The 19,016-nt window shown below is 37.3% G+C and overlaps 2 protein-coding genes across 3 annotated transcripts in view; both read left to right on the top strand.

Annotated features, from left to right (window-relative positions):
* Positions 1–2,360, top strand: part of LOC143019940 (uncharacterized) — an 82,368-nt gene extending 80,008 nt beyond the window's left edge. The window contains exon 17 of one of the 2 annotated variants that reach the window (XM_076175933.1): positions 2,061–2,360. In XM_076175933.1, the coding sequence (XP_076032048.1) occupies positions 2,061–2,188 (128 nt within the window). In that variant the 3' untranslated portion in view covers positions 2,189–2,360. Of the gene's footprint in view, positions 1–2,057 lie in introns of both variants that reach the window. The other variant, XM_076175932.1, reaches the window with a different exon arrangement.
* A 12,324-nt stretch (positions 2,361–14,684) lies between these two features.
* Positions 14,685–18,535, top strand: LOC143019724 (uncharacterized). Its single transcript, XM_076175692.1, has 3 exons — positions 14,685–14,806; positions 18,096–18,148; positions 18,240–18,535. Exons 1-3 carry the CDS (start codon positions 14,685–14,687, stop codon positions 18,533–18,535), a joined length of 471 nt encoding a protein of 156 aa, XP_076031807.1.
* Positions 18,536–19,016: the final 481 nt, after the last annotated feature.

The following is a 19,016-nucleotide window of genomic DNA, read 5'->3' as shown; positions in this document are numbered from 1 at the left end:
GTACATCCTTAACTCTTCCTACTATACTCCTGGTTACCACCCTATCTACTACCCATCCATCCATCACCCTCTCCCATGTGTACTTATGTTTGACTTTCTTCCTAAACATCCTTAACTCTTCCTACTATACTCCTGGTTACCACCCTATCTACTACCCATCCATCCATCACCCTCTCCCATGTGTACTTATGTTTGACTTTCTTCCTAAACACTGTATTTGCTATCATCAACTCTTTGTAGACACATCTCCACGATCAATTCTCCACTACAATTTTTCCCTGGAACTCCACACTTCCCAACCACTCCATCAATTGGTTCCTTTCCTACCCTAGCATTAAGGTCTCCCAATACCACTACATTGACATTTCACCCTAAGCCCTCTATGTATTCATTTAAATCTGTCCAAAAAGCCTCCATTTTGTCTACATTCTTCTCACTACCAGGCCCATATGCACCTACAAAAACATATCTCTTCACTTACTAGTATAGCCACCCCTTCTCTCCCTTGTCCTCTCTTCACTCCTGAGACCCTCTCAACTACATTCCCAAACTCAAACTCACCCCTCCCTTTCAACTTGTTTCACTCAATGCTAACATCCATCTTCTCACAAACATACTGCCTATCTCTTCCCTTTTACTCTCATCTGTGCTACATTCATCCACATTAAAAGGCCCGAACCTTAGGGCTCTGGTTGGAAAACTCCTGCCAGACCCTCTCATACTTTTTTTTTTTTTTTTTTTGCCTAGTCCTAAGTCCTATCCCCATCCAGTTTTTGTTGCCTTTTACGACTTAAGTGGACATACTTAGTAGTAGTATTCTTTTCCCCCACCACAGGCTTTGGCAAAATGAGAAAATGAATATTCATAGAAGTGGTACAGTACAGTAACAAGAGTGGGGGGGACAGCATAATGAAGTATTATAATTTCTCTATGAATAGAGATTTCCTCTACCACAGACAAAATGATGTGTGGCTCTGGTCCGTAGGGATGCCCCATATAAACCCTAATGTATCAGCTGTATACTACTGAGCAGCTTTAAACCCCACAATAACATGTAGCCAATACCCCAGATGGGGACTATAAATCAAATGACCAAATCCCTCCATTGGAAAAGGATTCTAAAACCATAGTCCTCATATTTGATACTTGTATGACTCCCATCCCATACATCGATGACCTGACAGCAAAAATCAACAAGAAAACAAACCTACATAAATCCATCAGAAGCATTGACTTTGGGCAATAGAATGAAACTTTATTAACTACAAGCAGTTCATAAGAACCACCCTCAACTACACATCCACAGCATGGTTCCATACAAGTAGCAAGATGAACACAAACAATTTACAAACTTTACAAAATGAAGCACTTGAGTAATAACAAAATGCACAAAAACCACCCTAACTGGAGACCTGCATTTAAACCCCAAGTCCTCTCAATACAATACCACAAGAAAATAATGGGAACATAATTCTATACATGAACTCTAATCATCACACACTATTTACTGTATTTCACAAGCAGTACAAGAAAAACTACACCAGCTGCATGCTATTCAAGCATTTATAACAACATACCACCTATGCCACAAAAAAAAACACACACACACTCATATCACTAAGCAAGCCCTTCAAGACAGACAAAACTCGATACTCCAACAATAACAACCTATACATAAGCCACCCCCAAAATAAAAAAAAATAAAAATCCCACACCTGACAAGAATCACACTGGCAATCCTACCATCAGGGCACCATCCAACATTAAGACATTACCAATACAGAATACGCCTGGCCATAGATTCAAATGCCCCCAGATACAACCACCACACAGAGGACACAGAAAACCTCATACTACAATGTACCACGCTAACAATCCCTAGATGACAACACATCTTTCCTGAGTGACTTATGGTCCTGCCCTAAAGCCATTGCCATTTACCTGAAGACTGTGGGTCTTCTACAAGAGAGACATGAGACAATGTATTGATTGATTAATTTTTTTCTCTCTTATTTATTGATAAATTCTTTTTATTTTTTATTTATGTATTTTTTCAGAAGAATGCGAGTACCCAGACCAAATTGTGTACACTATGAAACATGAAGGAATGACTTGTGGTTCCAGTGCTCTTCTGCCTTCCATACTGTTACTACTGGCAGCTGTGGCCTTTCACAGCTTCAGGGGCTAAAGCTTAAGTTGGAATGAAGTTGTACAAGAATTACCTACATCTTTAGATCTACTTTGTGGAAAGGAACTTTGGGTTGTAACATTTTCTCCCCTCTTTTCTCATTCACAAATCCTAACACACAGGACCAAAAGAGGAAGCTGCATTTTTTTTTTTTTTTTTTTTTTTTTTTTTTTTTTTCTTTTAACAAAAGTAATCATTGTTGAGTTCTTTCAAATATTACCTTCTCCTAGTCGTCCATGCCAATTAGAACACTTGGGGGCCAAATAAGATGTAAAAAGTTATTATATTTTTATTTAAAATTTAGCATTCAGTTTAGGTTGTAATTAGAATATTGGTAAGCCCTTCTTAAAATAGGCAGGGTATATATATATATATACATATATATATATATATATATATATATATATATATGCAGTTGAAGATCTTTATTCTTGAATGCATATTTACATAACATGTGTTGAACCTCATATTACTATTTTTGTAACTGTTTTGTATGTGTATGTGCATGTATGAATCAAACCACTTTCTATGTAAGGGGCAACTACAAGCTGAATTTTATAAGAATAAATGAAGTTCTACCAGAAGACATCTGGCAGGTACTACATATAACACTTTGTTGTACAATGGCTGTATTAAGACAGAAAACAACAGGAAAATGAAATGGTAGCTGCAAACACCAGGAAACTAGAAATAGCAATAACAACTGATATCAAAGGATAAACTCAGTTTACAAATTAGAATTTGGCATGCAGTTAAGGCAAGAAATCCTGAAAACTTTTTGGAGGGAGGGGGAAAAGAGGGGAACAAATGATAAAAAAAAAAAAAGCAGACCAAAGATTGACCAAATTAAAAGACATAGCTTTATAATGAAGGAAGGGTAAATGATGGCTGAATCCTAAGATGTGATGAGACATGATGTATGTTTAGTACTCACCAGTACAACAAGGTTCCTGTGCCCATGTTTGGGTTAGGTGGGGTATGTGTGTGTGTGTGTTTATTTACCTACCAAGTTGTAGTTACTAGTTGTATTATACGGGAAGGGAGCTATGCTTGTAGTGACTCGTCTGTGTATCTTTCAGCATCAAGTTTGTTCTTAAATTCTTGAATAATGTTTGCACACACTGTTGCCTTATCTTATTCCAGGTATCCACCATTCTGTGTGGGAAGCTATTCTTTTTCAGGTCTCTTCAATAATTATCCTATTTGAGTTTCTTTTCATGTCCTGCATTGCTTTTACCCTCCATAATCTTTGTCACATTCAAGTTTTTCTTGGCCAAGAACATGATTCCTCCACCTGTTTCTCGTTTCTGTTTTTAATCCAGTATTTGTATAACCCATGTCCAACATTAATGGGTGGTATTGAACCCCTAAATTTCATCTCCACAATTCCCATTATGTCTGGTTTTTCTTCTAAAAGGCAATCAATTAGTTCATTCATTCCTGAAATTTATCCGTCAATGTTAGTATAGGCCACTTTTAATTTTTTTTTTCATATTTATTTTCTGGTTTTGCTTCGCCCATTTTCTCATTCTCATGTCGATTACCCTGCAATAGAATTCCTTGCTTTTGGTCTCCATCTCTTCATGTTTTTTTCCTTAGATTCTTCTTTTAGTATCTTCTTTTTTTTTTAATTCCTCAACACTCATTTCTCCTTTTGTCCATATCATATTGTAATGTTCACTCCTTGCCAACTTACTTGCTTTTTCTAATATGTCTTCTACTACCATTTGTGATCTTAGTTTTATGTATGTGTGTGTATTTACCTAGTTGTATTTTACGGGAAGGGGAGCTATGCTCGTGGTGTCCCGTCTTCATATCTCATTTTATCTAAACTATTTCTAAATTCATGTATTGTTTTTCCACACACTACTTTCTCATCTAACTTGTTCCAACTGTCTATTACTCTGTGAGGAAAGCTGTTCTTTTTCAGATCTCTTCTATAGCTGTCTTTCTTGATTTTCTTTCCATGTCCTCTTGTATTTCTATCGTCCCATTTTATTAGGTTCTCTCTACCAATAATTTCTATGCCTTTCATGATTCTGTAAATAGCTATCAAATCTCATCTCTCTCTTCTTTGCTCTAGTGTCTGTAGTTCAAGTTTTGCTAGTCTCTCTTCATATGATAGTTTTGAGAGTGTTGGTGCCAATTTTGTAATTGCTCTTTGTATTCTTTCAAGATTTTTTATACATTTTTTTGTACTTGGTGACCACATCGTTGCTGCATATTCCAATCTTGGTCTTATCAGTGATCAATATTTTCTTCACCATTTCTTCATGCAGGTATGTAAATGCCTCTTTGATTGCTCTTATTAAATTATAAGTTTCATCAAAAATCTTATTTATTTGTTTCTCAGGTGACATATTATTCATAACAATGACTCCCAGGTCCTTCTCATTTTCAACTTTTTTTATTCTTTCTTTTCCCAATTTACATGATCCTGTTATTCTGTTTTTGCTTCTTCCAAATTCCATTATACTACACTTTGTAGTAATGAACTCCATCTCCCACTTCCTACTCCATTCCCAGACTTTATTTAGATCACTCTGTAGTGATTCACAATCTTCTTCCGTGTTCACTTTTTTTAATAGTTTTGCATCATCTGGAAAGAAGCTCATATAACTTTCAATTTCTTCATCCATATCATTAATATATATAGCAAACATTGTTGGGGCCAAAACTGTTCCTTGTGGAACACCACTTATTACTTCATCCCAATTTGAGTGTTTGTCTCTTATCACTACTCTCATTTTTCTTTCTTGCAAAAAGTCTTCCATCCATTTAAGCAGTTTGCCCTATATTCCTCCTTTGGTTTCTAATATCTTAAGCAACTTCTTATGTGGTACTTTGTCAAAAGCTTTTTTTAGGTCAAGAAATGCACAATCAGCCCATCCATCTCTTTCTTGTATTATATCTATCAGGGGTGCCCACAGACTTTCTTGTGGTGGACGCACAAGGTATAAAGGGCTATAGGGAGACAACCAAGTGAAGCTTATCCACCTACTACATAGATCCACATGTATTCTAGTGCATACATAATTTTACACTGATGCTTTACCATGTTTCTAATGTATGTAAAACAACTACATTTTTCATTGAAAGTTGAGGGTTTTAGAAGGGGAAAATGTTTGAATAGGGGACCTTGTATGCTTGTAATGTCCAGACTGGACGGACGTGCGTTCGGTGCGTCCGCCTGCGGGCGCCCCTGATATCTATTAGCCTTGAATAGAAACATATTAAATTGGTGAAGCATGATCATCCTTGTCTGAATCCAAATTGCCTTGGATTTAGCACATTGTTTTTTTCTGAATATTTTACCCATCTACTTTTGACAATTTTTTTCACAAATTTTTGCTATTGTACTTGTTAGAGAGACTGGTCTATAGTTGGTAGGGTCTTCTTTATTTCCCCCTTTATATATAGGTACCATATTAGCTTTTTTTCCAATCATCTGGAACTTTTCCTTCTTTCAAGGAACTGTTTATTATGCTATGTATTTTGTCTGCCAGTTCATTCCTGCATTCTTTCAAAATCCAGTTTGCTATTTCATCTGGTCCATGCAATTTTCTGACATCAAGATTACTCAAGTGTTTCATTATTTCATTCTTTGTTACTTCTATTTCTTTCATAGGGGGGACTTTCTCTTTCCATTTGATCTCTTCAGGTTGTATGTTCTCCCTTGTAAACACTGATTTAAAATGCTTGTTCATAATTTCTGCCATTTCTATTTCCTCTGTGTATTCAACTCCTCCTTGTCTTAATTTCTCCAAATCTTGTTTGTTTTTCAGTTTGTTGTTTACAAATCTGTAAAATAGTTTTGGTTGATCTTTACATTTTTCTATGGCATCTTTTTCATATTTTCTCTTTTCCTCTCTGCACACTTGTACATATTGATTTCTATAACAAGTATATATTTTCCATTTTTCAGGTCTTTTGTCTTTCTTACATTTGGTCCAAGCTTTATCTCTTTTGTCTTTTAACTCCCTACAACTTTTGTTGTACCAGGACTTTACATATTCTTTTTCTTGTTTTTGCCTTGGGACATACTTTTCCACTCCTTTGTTTTTTTTTTTTTTATAAATTTTTGTCAAAATATTCCATTTTTCTTCCACTGTTGTTTCTTCTTTGTTTATTCCTTCCCAGTTTTCTTTTTGAAAGAATTCTCTTATTTTATCAAAGTTTGTTTTTTCATACATCATTCTTCCTTTTCTATATTGTTCATTTCTTTTCATGTATTTTTCCTCATTTAGTTCCAGTTCAATCAATATGTGGTCACTTTTACTTATTGGTGATTTATATTCAATCTTTTCCACTATTCTAGGTTCAGATGTGATTATTAGGTCTAGTCTCGATGGTTCTTCTTCATTTCTATACCTAGTGTTCTCCTGTATCCACTGTGTCATTGTATGGTCAATAATCATCTCGAGTAGAACATTTCCCCATGAGCCGTCTCCACCCTTTACTGTCATCTCTTCCCAGCAGACTTCTTTGCAATTAAAGTCGCCCATCATAACTATTCTTCTTCCATCTTCCATTATCTTATTTAATGTTATCCTTGTGTCTTCTAACATAATTTTATGTTCACTCTCTTCCCACGAGGCTGTTTTTGGAGGCACATAATTTATCACAAACTTTCTGCTCTTATTTCTGTCTTCCACTTCGATCATAATCATCTCTACTGTATTCTTTCCATATGTGACACACCTCACGTTTATATTCTTCTTAGTCAGGAACATAACTCCACCCCCTTGTTTTGTCTCTCTGTTTCTAATCCAATAATTATATGCATCATGTCCTACACTGTTGGGTGGTAGTGGACCTTTTAATTTCGTTTTTACAATTCCCATTATGTTCGGTTCTTTTTCCTTCAGATAATCATTCAGCTCATTCAATCCTATTATTAATCCATCTATATTTGTGTAAGACACTCTTAGTTTTCTGCCACTTCCATTGTATTCTCTGTTTCCCTTTTGTTTTTTTCTAGTATGTCGTATTTCCTTATTTTCATATTCACTACTCTCCAATAGAATTTCTCTTTTTCTGACTGTTCTCATCTCATTTTTTTCCTTAGCTTCTTGTCTTTTAATTTTTTCCTCCTCTCTTTCCTCTTTTTATCCATACCTTTTTATATTGTTCACTTGCTGCTAGTTTCCCTGTTTTTGCTAAGATATTCTCTGCCGTCATTTGTGACCTGAATTTAATCTTAATTGGTCTGGTCTTATCTGTACTATACTTTCTGAGTCTATACATCTCTTCAATTTGTTTCATGATTTCAGGTTCATCTTCCTGAACTAATTCTAGTAAACTGCTTACTTTTTCTTTTTCCTCATTGATTCTTGTGGTTCTATTTAGGTTCTTACTATATTCTCCTTCTGTCTCATCACTTTAATAACTGAGTCTTCAGTTTGTTCTTTCATTTGCTGTTTTATTATGTCAGTAAATGCAACTTTACTGTTTTCTTGGATTTTTTTTCCAACCCTGTGCTTCCTTTGCTATGGCCTCTTTATTGTCTTTATTATTCCTCTTTAATTCCTCATTCTCCTCTTTTACTTCTTTTAACTGTCTTTTTAATTCTTCTATTTCTTTAGTTAGGTTTTTGTTCACCTTCTCTAGTTCTTCCAATTTTTCAACTCTCTTGGCAATCTTTGCTATGTTACCGAACCTACTTTCCCAATCTTCAGTCATTTTTTAAATTTTTTCCTCTAGTCTTGCTAATCGGGGGAGGTTGGTACCCCCCCCCATTAAATCCCTGGAAATTATTATCTTCACCTTCCATTGTGCTGCTCTTATCTATATTTCTAATCTTTACATTTTTGTTAGTCCCTTCGTCTCCAAAATCATCCTCGATCCTTCTTTTGTTTACAAGACGCTTGGCCTCCTGGACCAAGTCCTCCCCTTCCTCCTTTCCTTCCATTTCCCTCAGTAATCCCTCCCCTTCTTTTTTCTCACCTTCCCACTACACCATGAGCGTTCCCCTTCCCTATAAATACAATAAGGTACTTCCTTGACGTTGAGATCCACGTAGATTTCACTTTTTTTTTGGAACTCCAATCTTCGCCGTCCATCTGATGAAAGTGTGTGTGTGTGTTGGGGGGGGAGGGATCTGGTCACAATAGGGAGGTAAAGATGACTTGGATGCTATTATTCACTTCACTGTTGAGGCAGGAACTTACTTTCTGCCTGTTAAAAATGCATTTATACTTATGTATCATATCCCTTAAGTTTGGGATTGAAGGCAGCTGATAAGAGTAACACGTCTGATGAAAAATTGAATAGCTTTATTTCGTACAGACTTTACGGGAAGGAGGTGGCTGAGTGAGGCCACTAAGCTTTTGGATACACTGTCAGATGTATGAAGTGTGTAAGTCTATGTAAAAGGCATCTGTAAACAAACAAATACACACAGACACACACAAAAAGTGGCCTTCAGACTCATATTCTGAAGCGTGTATTTCCAAGTACAATAGATGGCACTGACTTTAAACTTTAGATTATTCAATATAGAGAGTGAAAAGTTAATATGATATATGGTGTACAGTCCCATGGACTGGCACTCTGTCCCTGGACAAAACATGCAGTCTAGATTCAGTCCTAGAATGTAGACATTTCTGGTTTTGTAATTTTAGCAGAGTTCCTATAAAGTGTGATATATCTTTTGGAGATTTGAAACACCATCAGTTTTTGGGTGCTTAAAGTCTAGAGTATAGAATAACCTCTTTATGACTGTGGTTAGTGATTAAAGCTGATGGAAGTTGTCTGGTATCATGGGACTGAGGTGGGGGGGAAGGTAATTCCGGAAATTTATTTGTAGAAAACTGACGAGGCCTTAGTCCAAACCCTAATGATACTGCAAATAGTTGTATATCATTTTCTGTATATTGTGTAGGAAGAGACACCAACAATGGTTAACCTGTCAGTGATGGTCCTCCAAAATGGAAGTCTGAGATAATGGTCTCCCTACTACCCATCTAATGCCTTCATCTGGAGGTGCACCAATTTGTCTCTTGGCATGGCCTAGTATTTCTTATCAACCTCAGGTATCATCCCCCATATTTTTTCAAGTGAGGAGAATTAACCAGCAAGTTGTCCTCTCCTAATCCTGGTAGCCAGTGACATAGCCAGAGGCCCATGTAGTGCTACAACTAACACCCAAAAATATGTAATGTCACAATGGCACAGCTGCTGCCAAAATATGAAATTAATGAATGGATGGGCGAGATGTTTATGATGCCTTTATAAAACAGTGTTCCTTCGAGAGCATCACCTACGAGGAAAATTAAATATATTTATATGCTGGTGATTTGGGAAATCTGATATTAAGTCTAATTATTTTTTTGGATTTAGAAAGGGCTTATGACAGGGTAGACAGAAAATTGAAGATAAATGTTTGTAAAAGTAAGGTGATGAGATGTACAAGGGAAGAAAGTGGCAGCAGACTGGAAGTGAGTATTAAGGGAGGGAGACTGGAGGAAGTGGATAGTTTTAGATACTTTGGTGCAAATGTGGCAGGAAAGGGAGGAGTAGAGGTGGAGGTAGAATGTAGATTAAGAGAAAAGAATAAATGCTTTGGTGGATTAAAAAGTGTAATGAGAAATAGACATTTGGGAATGGGTGCTAAAAGGAGATTGTATGAAGGAGTGATTGTGCTGACAGCACTGTACAGGGCAGAAACATGGAACATAAGAGAGGAGGAATTTGAATGTGTTTTAGATGAGGTGCCTAAGAAGTATGATAGAGGTTACTAGGCTGGATAGAGTGAGAAATGAGGTGAGGAGGAGAATGGGGGTAAAAGGGTGTTGGGAGATAGGGATGATGAAAGAGTATTGGGATGGTTTGGACATGTGGAAAGAATGAGTGGAGGTGGAGGTAGAATATAGATTGAGAGAAGAGAGTAAATGCCTTGGGGGATTTAAAACTGTAATGAGAGAGACATTTGTGCTGACAGCACTGAATGGGGCAGAAACATGGAACATAACAGAGGAAGAGAGGATGAATTTGAACTTGTTTGAGATGAGGTGCCTGAGAAGTATGGTAGGGGTTACTAGGCTGGATAGAGTGAGAAATGAGGTGAGGAGGAGAACAGGGGTGGAAAGGGAGTTGGAAGATAGGGTTGATGAAAGATTATTGGGAGGGTTTGGACACATGGAAAGAATGAGTGAAGAAAGATTAGTAAAAGAGGTGTGGACAGTAGAGGTGGAAGGAGTGAACATGAGGGGGCATTGGGAAAGAGGGGAATGTCTGTTGAGGAAGGACAGGAGAGGACAGAAAGGGGTGAGTGGAATGTGGTTATGTATGGATGATGCTGTGATGCATGAGGGGGAGTGGGTGGGGGAGGGGTGTAAGGGAGTATGTGTGAAAAAAAATTATGCAGCTTGAATGGATTTCTCCCAGTCTTCATTTCTGAAGTGGCCTTCTGATCCAGGGCAGTGGGCGAGATACAGGGATGACCCATCATCCAGGACCCAAGATAAGAGGGAGGGAGGGTGGTGGATGGGAGTGGAGTATGTTGGGGATGGAATGGGTGGAAGTGGTTTTTATGACATTGTTTTTTGGCTACCTCCCTTGTAAGGGGAAAAAGCCTTTGGTATATATATATATATGTATGTAGTAATCACTACCACCACTTAAAACTTCCAAAAATATTTATACTGTATATAATTTGAATAAATAATGTTTTTGTTCAAACACTATTTTATTCCATTCTCCCCCCTTTAAGGCTGTTTTGATGTTACTTATAGTAGTGGTATCCAGGCTAGGTAAATTAAAGGAAAGTTTTGAGATACATCAGTTGATTATTAAATTGTAATAGAAACAACATGTCTGTGTATTATATTCAAAGCAAGTCCTTGACAGACGAAAACAAATACAAAGTGTACAAAAACAAACTTACAACAATTTTACGCAACTGTGAAAAAAAATACTATAACACACTGCTTGAAGGTTATAAAGGTAATATAAAAAAGACATGGGAAGTAATAAACAACTTAACTAGGCACAAAATTAATAACACCAATGAATTCATAGACATTATTAAAAAAGGAAAAACTAAAAAAGAAGTGGCAAACGAATTTAATGAATTTTTCTCCCATGTAGGACTTAACCTCGCGAAACAAATAAAGACAACACATCAAACTTACGAGACATTTTTGAAACACCGAATAAATAACACTATGTTTTTAAAACCCGTCACGGAAAACGAACTTATGAACACAGTAAAATCAATGCAGAACAAGAAATCACTCGATTGCACAGGAATCAATATGAACCTCATAAAACAAATTATGCCTATCATCAAAGATCATTTTCTGACAATATGCAATAAATCATTTGAACAAGGGATATTTCCAGATGCAATGAAAATAGCAAAAGTAATACCGATATTCAAATCAGCCGACAAATCAAGTTATAATAACTATAGACCAATTTCACTATTACCACAGTTTTCCAAAATTCTTGAAAAGTTATTCACAATTCGCCTTGACTCATTTCTAAAAAAAAATGACGTCATTTACCATAGTCAATATGGATTTCAACGAAATCTTTCAACGTCTACAGCAGTAATGGAATTAATTGAAGAGATAACTAACAATATAGAACAAAAGAAAAAGACAGCCGGCATATTTATTGATCTTAAAAAGGCATTTGACACAGTAAATCATGAAATCCTAATTCGAAAGGCCGAATACTATGGGCTAAGAGGTAAAGTTAATGACTGGTTAAAAAGTTATCTAAAAAACAGGAAACAATATGTGGCCATTGAGGAAGAAAGATCACACATTCTACCAGTTACATGCGGAGTACCTCAAGGTTCAGTTCTAGGACCCAAACTATTCTTACTATACATTAATGACATTACAAATGTATCCAACCTTATGAAATTTATACTGTTCGCCGACGATACCACCATTCTATGCTCCGATACAAATTCCGACAAACTGATCAAGACAATTAATGAAGGATTATGTCAACTATCCAACTGGTTTTCAGCCAATAAGCTATCCTTAAACGTATCAAAAACTAACTACCTGCTTTTCTACAAAAATAATGAAAGTACTAAGCCGATCAAAATAAACAACGAAATTATTGAAAAAGCGTCCGTCAGTAAATTTCTAGGCGTGTATTTAGACGATCAACTTAATTGGAAACATCATATAAATCACGTGATAAATAAGATATCCAAAACTTTAGGAATTATGCATAAAATGAGAAATATTCTCAATGAAAATACCCTACGTACCATTTATTGTAGTCTACTACTACCATACTTAAACTATTGTTCAGAAATTTGGGGTAATACTTATCAAACTAATCTTCAACGCATAATTACCTCTCAAAAAAGGGCACTGCGTATAATCTGCAATGTAGGTCGTTTGGAACATACAAATAATTTATTTAAAAAACTAAATCTACTCAAATTCAATGACTTAATAAAGTACAAAACTGCCATTGTTATGCACCAAATCTACAATAAACACATGAATCAAAACATATTGAAATTTTACTCAACTTACGAAACTCGCTATGCGACTAGGCAAACAAACGACTTCTTTAAAACTCAATACAGAACAACCAAAAAAAGCCAATGCTTATCTATTATAGGTGTTAACACATGGAATAAACTGGAAAAGGATTTACCTAAGACAAAATGTTTATCATCATTCAAACGATACTTAAAAAAGTCTTTAATCTATAAGTATTAGTATATTGAACACTTCAGGTCCATTTCATGGTTGTATTCATGGAGAAACTGCCCAAGTCTGCCGCTCTTTTTTTTCTATTCCAGCAGGTCACGGTGACCCAGATCTGCGCATTAAGCAATTATCGTCCCGTCAACAATCGACCTGACCTCTCACCTCTCACCTGACCCCCACAAGTTGCGATGCTCGCTCGTGGCCCCGATTTCTACGTGAGGTCGGAGTTAGCGGACGTCGTGACGCATGCCATTGTGTGTGTGTATATATGTGTATGCATGTATGTGTGTATATCGTGGACGGACAGCTCGTTCGCGGACGGCTCGTCCGCGGGACTGGGAGGTGGGACGGCTCGTCCACAGGAATATGGACATCTCGTCCAATGACTTTTTTTTTTAAGAATAATAAACATAATTTGCAGAACAATTAAACTTTATTTACATATTTATATATACAGAATACAGGTGTGATTATTTCTTTTTTATCATAGTTGGAGCTATTCTAGGGTGTTAAAATAAGCATGTCCATAACATTTATAAACACATCTATTACTTACCAGAATGTATCATCTAAAGCAAATTTTAATGAAATAACATGAAATATCATTAAAAAAAAGGTAATAAAATAATTGTCTAAAAGTTTTTTGAAATCTTGTCCGTGGACGAGTTGACCACCCATGGTGGTGTCTGTGGACGGGTTGTCCTGCTTTGCGGTTTTGTGGACGGGTTGTCCGTGGGCGGGGTGTCCGTGGACGAGTTGTCCTACAATCGTGTATATATGTGTGTAGATGTGTATGTACCATACTACCATGTAACAAAAATAAATAAATGAAAATCATTTTTTCCTTAAGGGAGAGCAACTCCCCATAAGCTTTGCTTCTCGCTCTCCCTTTTCAACTACCAATTTTGTAAAAAAAAAATGTATATATGTATGTCTAATTGTATTTAATATTGTTGAATAAACCTATAATAAAAAAAAAAAAATAATAATAACATAGTTGATTTAAACTATTAGACCTGAACTAAAACCTGTCCTGGATGATTATCTTTGAACCAATGATGTACTATGTAATGTGTTAGGGGGTTATATAATTCAACTCCTAATGGCATAATAGGAGGCATGGATTTTTATGATCTAGCCTTCTGGCCACCTGTTCAACGTTACCTCACCTACACCTAACCTTATTTCTAAAATCTTTTACTTTATCTTTGAGAGAGAGCACTCTCAGCCACAATCCCACTTTACAAATTTCACATCATTTACCATAAGAGATTCTTTCGATCACATGCTCTATAACCCCATGTTTGTTCATGTTGTTTATGTGATTGTTTACACTCCCTCACCCCATTTTCCCTGCTAGGAAGAAGGGTCCTGGATTAGCACTCATATGATTAACTTCTGATATTGTATGAAAATGAATATTCATCTATACTCAGATATTTTCATCAATCTCAATGAATCCTATCAGAAAAACTGACAAATATCTGGTAGGGAGGGGGGTTCTGGGTTAGTATTGACTATTTTTCAAATGCAATACCCATCAATGCCCCCTGAGTGTCTGTATCTCTGGGTAAAACCCCAACTACCAGTTCATACTACCATTCAAGGTTCCTACCTTGCTTCTTGATATGACATCTAGATATCTTAAATTCCCTGAATTATTCCTCTAATGGAATTCTGAACTGGTGGTTGGGAATTTTTCTCACTGTCTAAAATCTAAGGTTCCTAGTGTATGTTTACCCAGAAGGCCTAATTATCTCGTTTATAGAATTTTCTAGAAAAATGTAATTAAATGAAAGTAATATTTCATGGCCTTACACCCACACCAATACAATGCAGACAAAAGTTCCCCAGAGAGGAACTGTGGGCCTACAGGTTTCCAGTCAGAGACACTGGAGACAACAACTATCAGTAGTTGTGATGCTGTGATGCAAGAGGTGGAATGGGTGGGGGATGGGGGGTGAGTTAGTATGTATGAGAAATTTGATGCAGCCTAAAGGGATTTCTCCTCATCTCCTTTTCTGCATGAGGGGACAGAGAGTGGGTCACCAATTTAATGAAGCAGCCTTGCTGTGGATGTGCTGTGTCTTGCGACACTGCTTCTGATCCAGGGCAGTGGCAAGATGCAGGGATGACCCGTCATCCAGGAGGTGCCAAGATAAGAGGGTGGAGGGGAGTGGAGTATGATAGGGATGGAATGGGTGGGAGTGGTTTTTATGCCTTTGTTTTTTTGGCTACCTCCCTTATAAGGGGGAAAAAGCCTTTGGTATATGTATGTGATTATTTGTATTAAGAGATTTTGAAATTAATAAAACACTAAAAATGACTTGGTATTTATTTTACTGTCCTTAAAAATGGCGAATCTTTTCAGTCTCATTAATAAACATGAATGGGGGAGGCCACTTGGCAAACCCCGCTATGAACACCACCCCAACCTACTCGACTCCTTAACTGGGGAACCCCCTTTGTAAAACACTCACTGGGAAAATCCCATTAGGAAAAGAATCTACAGGGGAAGACTTGTTAAAAATCCCCACTAGCTGGGGTAAAGATCACGGCGGCAAAGGTTAGATAGTAAAGTTCTGAATGATAAAAATCAGGAGAGCAACGCTCAGTGTGGTAAAAGTCAGGATGGTAAAGATCAGGGTGATAAAGTCTAGGATGGTAAATATAAGGTTGGCTCAGCTTATAGTGGTACATTTCAGGGAGGTAAAGGTCAGGTAAAGGTCAGGGAGGTAAAAATTCCTGGCAAAGGTCAGGATGGTAAAGTTCGTTATCATAATGGCACGAGCTCTTATCCTTGAGGGTAAAGCTGTCGATCACGATTCCAACACATGATTCAAAAATTGTGTTGAGGCAGTTGACCATGCAACCCAGTACTACTTTCCACATGGTCAGACAGGCAGCGACTAAACCGGCAGCACCATTGAGGAGGAAAAAAGGAAGGCATATGAATTCTTTGAGTCAATGACCATCCAACCCCATTATGGGTCATCAACTCACATATAGTGGTAGTTGTGCGTGGCATCCCCTTGGGTTTTGGAGAAAGTCCTGGAGACTGAGTGCCAAGGATTCCGCAGAAAATCGTCAGGTCGTCGATTTATCCCAAACTTGCCCCACGTGATGACAATCGTGTAGAGAACAGTGCGAGGTACATGTGAGGAACCCGGACACAAAGGCGTGTGTGCACAGCCAAAGTTGAGATTTTTTTTTTTTTGTCACAATTCCACCTCTGGGACCTCGAACCTTTGACCAGAGTGGTGTCCAGTCAGAACTATACCTAACCTTACCGAGGTGATCGTCACGTAACGTTGCCGTGACGTCATGGTCCAATAGGAGAAAGAAAAAAAAAAAAAAAAAAAAAAAAAAAAAAAAAAAAGTTAGGTTATCGACTTGGCCCGAAGCTGTCCTAAAAGTTGTGAGAGGGTACTGTCAAGTACATGTGATGTGAGGAACCTGGACGCAAAGATGTGTACATGGGGCCCAGCTAAATTTTATTTATTTATTTATTTATTTATTGCTTTCCAGATTTCCGGCTGTGGCGCCAACACCTCCGGCCTGGGTAGTGTCGAAATCCAGTCCGCAGGTCACGTGGTCCTCGATCTGTGGATGAGATAGAGGTCCAATTGGACGAAAGTGATTTAAAAAAAAAAAAAAAAAAAAAAAAAAAACATCAGGTCACCGATTTGGTCCAGAGTCACCCGATAGAGGGGCAGAGTGGTGCACAAAGCAATGCGAGGTATTTGTGAGGGATCTAGACCCAAGGGCGTGTGCGCTCCAGATAAGCAGGGGCAGATTTTTTTTCTTACTTCATTTTCCACACGTGCTTTCCAGCCGGACCAATCAGCGCTGTCTGTTGCTATTTCACTTTTATGACGTCATCGGCAAACGCACGAGTATGTATGTATGTATATATATATATATGTATATATATATATATATGCATATATATATATATATATATATATATATATATGTATATATATATAAATTATATAGACCATGGACTAAAATCTACTGTTTCCAAATTTGCTGATGATACAAAACTGTGCGGAGTGGCAAATGATCACTCAAACCAATTAGATATTCAAGAAGATTTAGATCAATTACAGCAATGGTCTGAAAAATGGCTAATGAAATTTAACACAAGTAAATGCAAGGTAATGCACATAGGTAAAAATAACAGTAAGTACGATTACAAGTTATTTGGAAATTCGTTAATAAAAGTGGATAGTGAAAAAGATCTCGGCGTAATTATCAGTAACGACCTCAAATCATCCAAGCAGTGTATTTCAGCCTCTGAGAAAGCAAATAAGATTCTAGGACTGATTGCGCGATCTTTTGATTTCAAAAGTCCATCACTCATTAACAAGCTATATAAATCGTTAGTTCGTCCACATTTGGAATATGCTGTTTCCGTATGGTCACCGAATCTCATTAAAGACATTGACAGATTGGAAAAAGTACGACGGCGAGCCACAAAACTGATTCCAAATATCAAAAATAAATCATACGAAAATCGACTAAAACATATGAATCTGTTTTCCCTAAAAAAGCGTAGACTCAGAGGTGACTTGATACAGGTCTTTAAAATTCTATAGGGAATTGACAACATCAAAAGTGACCAAATTTTTACATTGAATGAGAATCAGACAAGAAACAATGGTCTCAAACTGTCCGGAAATAGATTCAATTTGGAAGTAGGTAGAAACAACTTTGCCAACCGTGTAGTTAATGAATGGAATAAACTTCCTGCACAGGTAGTGCAATGTAGTTCAGTTCGAAGCTTTAAGAATCATTTAGATAAATACCTAAGTAAGATGCTGTAATGATTATAATTTATCTTATATTATTTGTTTTTGTTTTATCATTTGTCTGTCTGATTTTTATTTATTATTAGTTATATGTCAATTTATTATTATTTACTATTTACCTGTTTGTTTATTATTTAACTATACCTATGCATTTATTTATGTATTTTATTTGTTATTTACATTATCATAGTTTTTATTTATTATTTTATTATTAATATGATTTTTTTTTTCGCATCCGACCTAGATATGGATCAAAAGGTCTCCTGTCGGCATGCTCCGCCTTTGTAATCCTTTGTAACAAGCGGGGATGAGGCCATGATCTGTGGGTTGTCTGTGGTCCTGTCTGCTGTCTAGCAGTCCAAACTTTCCATCTAACACGAAAAAAAGTGTGATTGTCTCCACTAGGGAGAAAGAGGACCGACAAGACTACGGCAGTATCACACTGCTCAATGCACCAGGTAAGGCGTTTGTGTATCTGTTATTGACACGAGTTCGCTGACTTGACGCCTGTTGAAATTGAGACCTGAGCCAGTGTGGGTTTTACGCTAGGTAAGTTAACAACTGATCGGATCCTAGCGCTATGTGTTCATGTGGAACGCAGGCTTAAGTTTCAAAAGGGTTTTCTTGCTGCTTGCGTTGATCTCAAGAAGGCTTTCGACTCGGTGCATTGCGAGGTGCTCTGGGATCTTCTGCAAATCAGTGGGATTCCTGCGAGGATAACTGAATTGATGGCTGACTTATACTCTGGGACAGAGAGTGCTGTAATGCATGAAGAAGACGTGTCTAACTTCTATGTTGACATAGGAATGAGCCAAAGGTGTATCCTCACCCCCAACACATTTTAATGCCTGCACAGTCAGGGTTTTCAATCAATGTCGTTGCGTAACATATATTGGCAACACTAAAGTCACTCATCTAGTCTTCACTCATGATACTGTCTTTCTTGTGGAGTCGTTGGAGGTCCTGATTGCAATCCTCGAGTCACTGCTACGAGGGCAATACCACTTGGACTCCAGGTCTCCTGAACTAAGACCAAAGTCCAAGCTTTTGGAGGCTTACTGGACCTCACAATTCAGGAGGAGACACCTATGGACCCACCATAGATGTCAGCTCGATAGGGAATCGATAATAACCAACCAGAGTTTGTCTCAAAGATGGACCCCCAGCGCTTGTCCATCCTGGAGGCCGACGTTATTAAAGAATTACAACCTGCCATTAACGTGCAGACTAACGATTTCACCCTACTTCAGAAAATAAAATCTACTCGTGGGGAGCAAGCGGAACTGCCCGCGACACGAGAGCCACAAGTGCCAGGCAACCCAGGGA

Source organism: Oratosquilla oratoria, chromosome 38, assembly GCF_046742065.1.
Source record: "Oratosquilla oratoria isolate Oo_2021 chromosome 38, ASM4674206v1, whole genome shotgun sequence".
NCBI classification, from domain to species: Eukaryota; Metazoa; Arthropoda; class Malacostraca; order Stomatopoda; family Squillidae; genus Oratosquilla; species Oratosquilla oratoria.
Note: the sequence above shows the minus strand (reverse complement) of the source record. Positions and strands in the feature narration are given on the sequence as shown.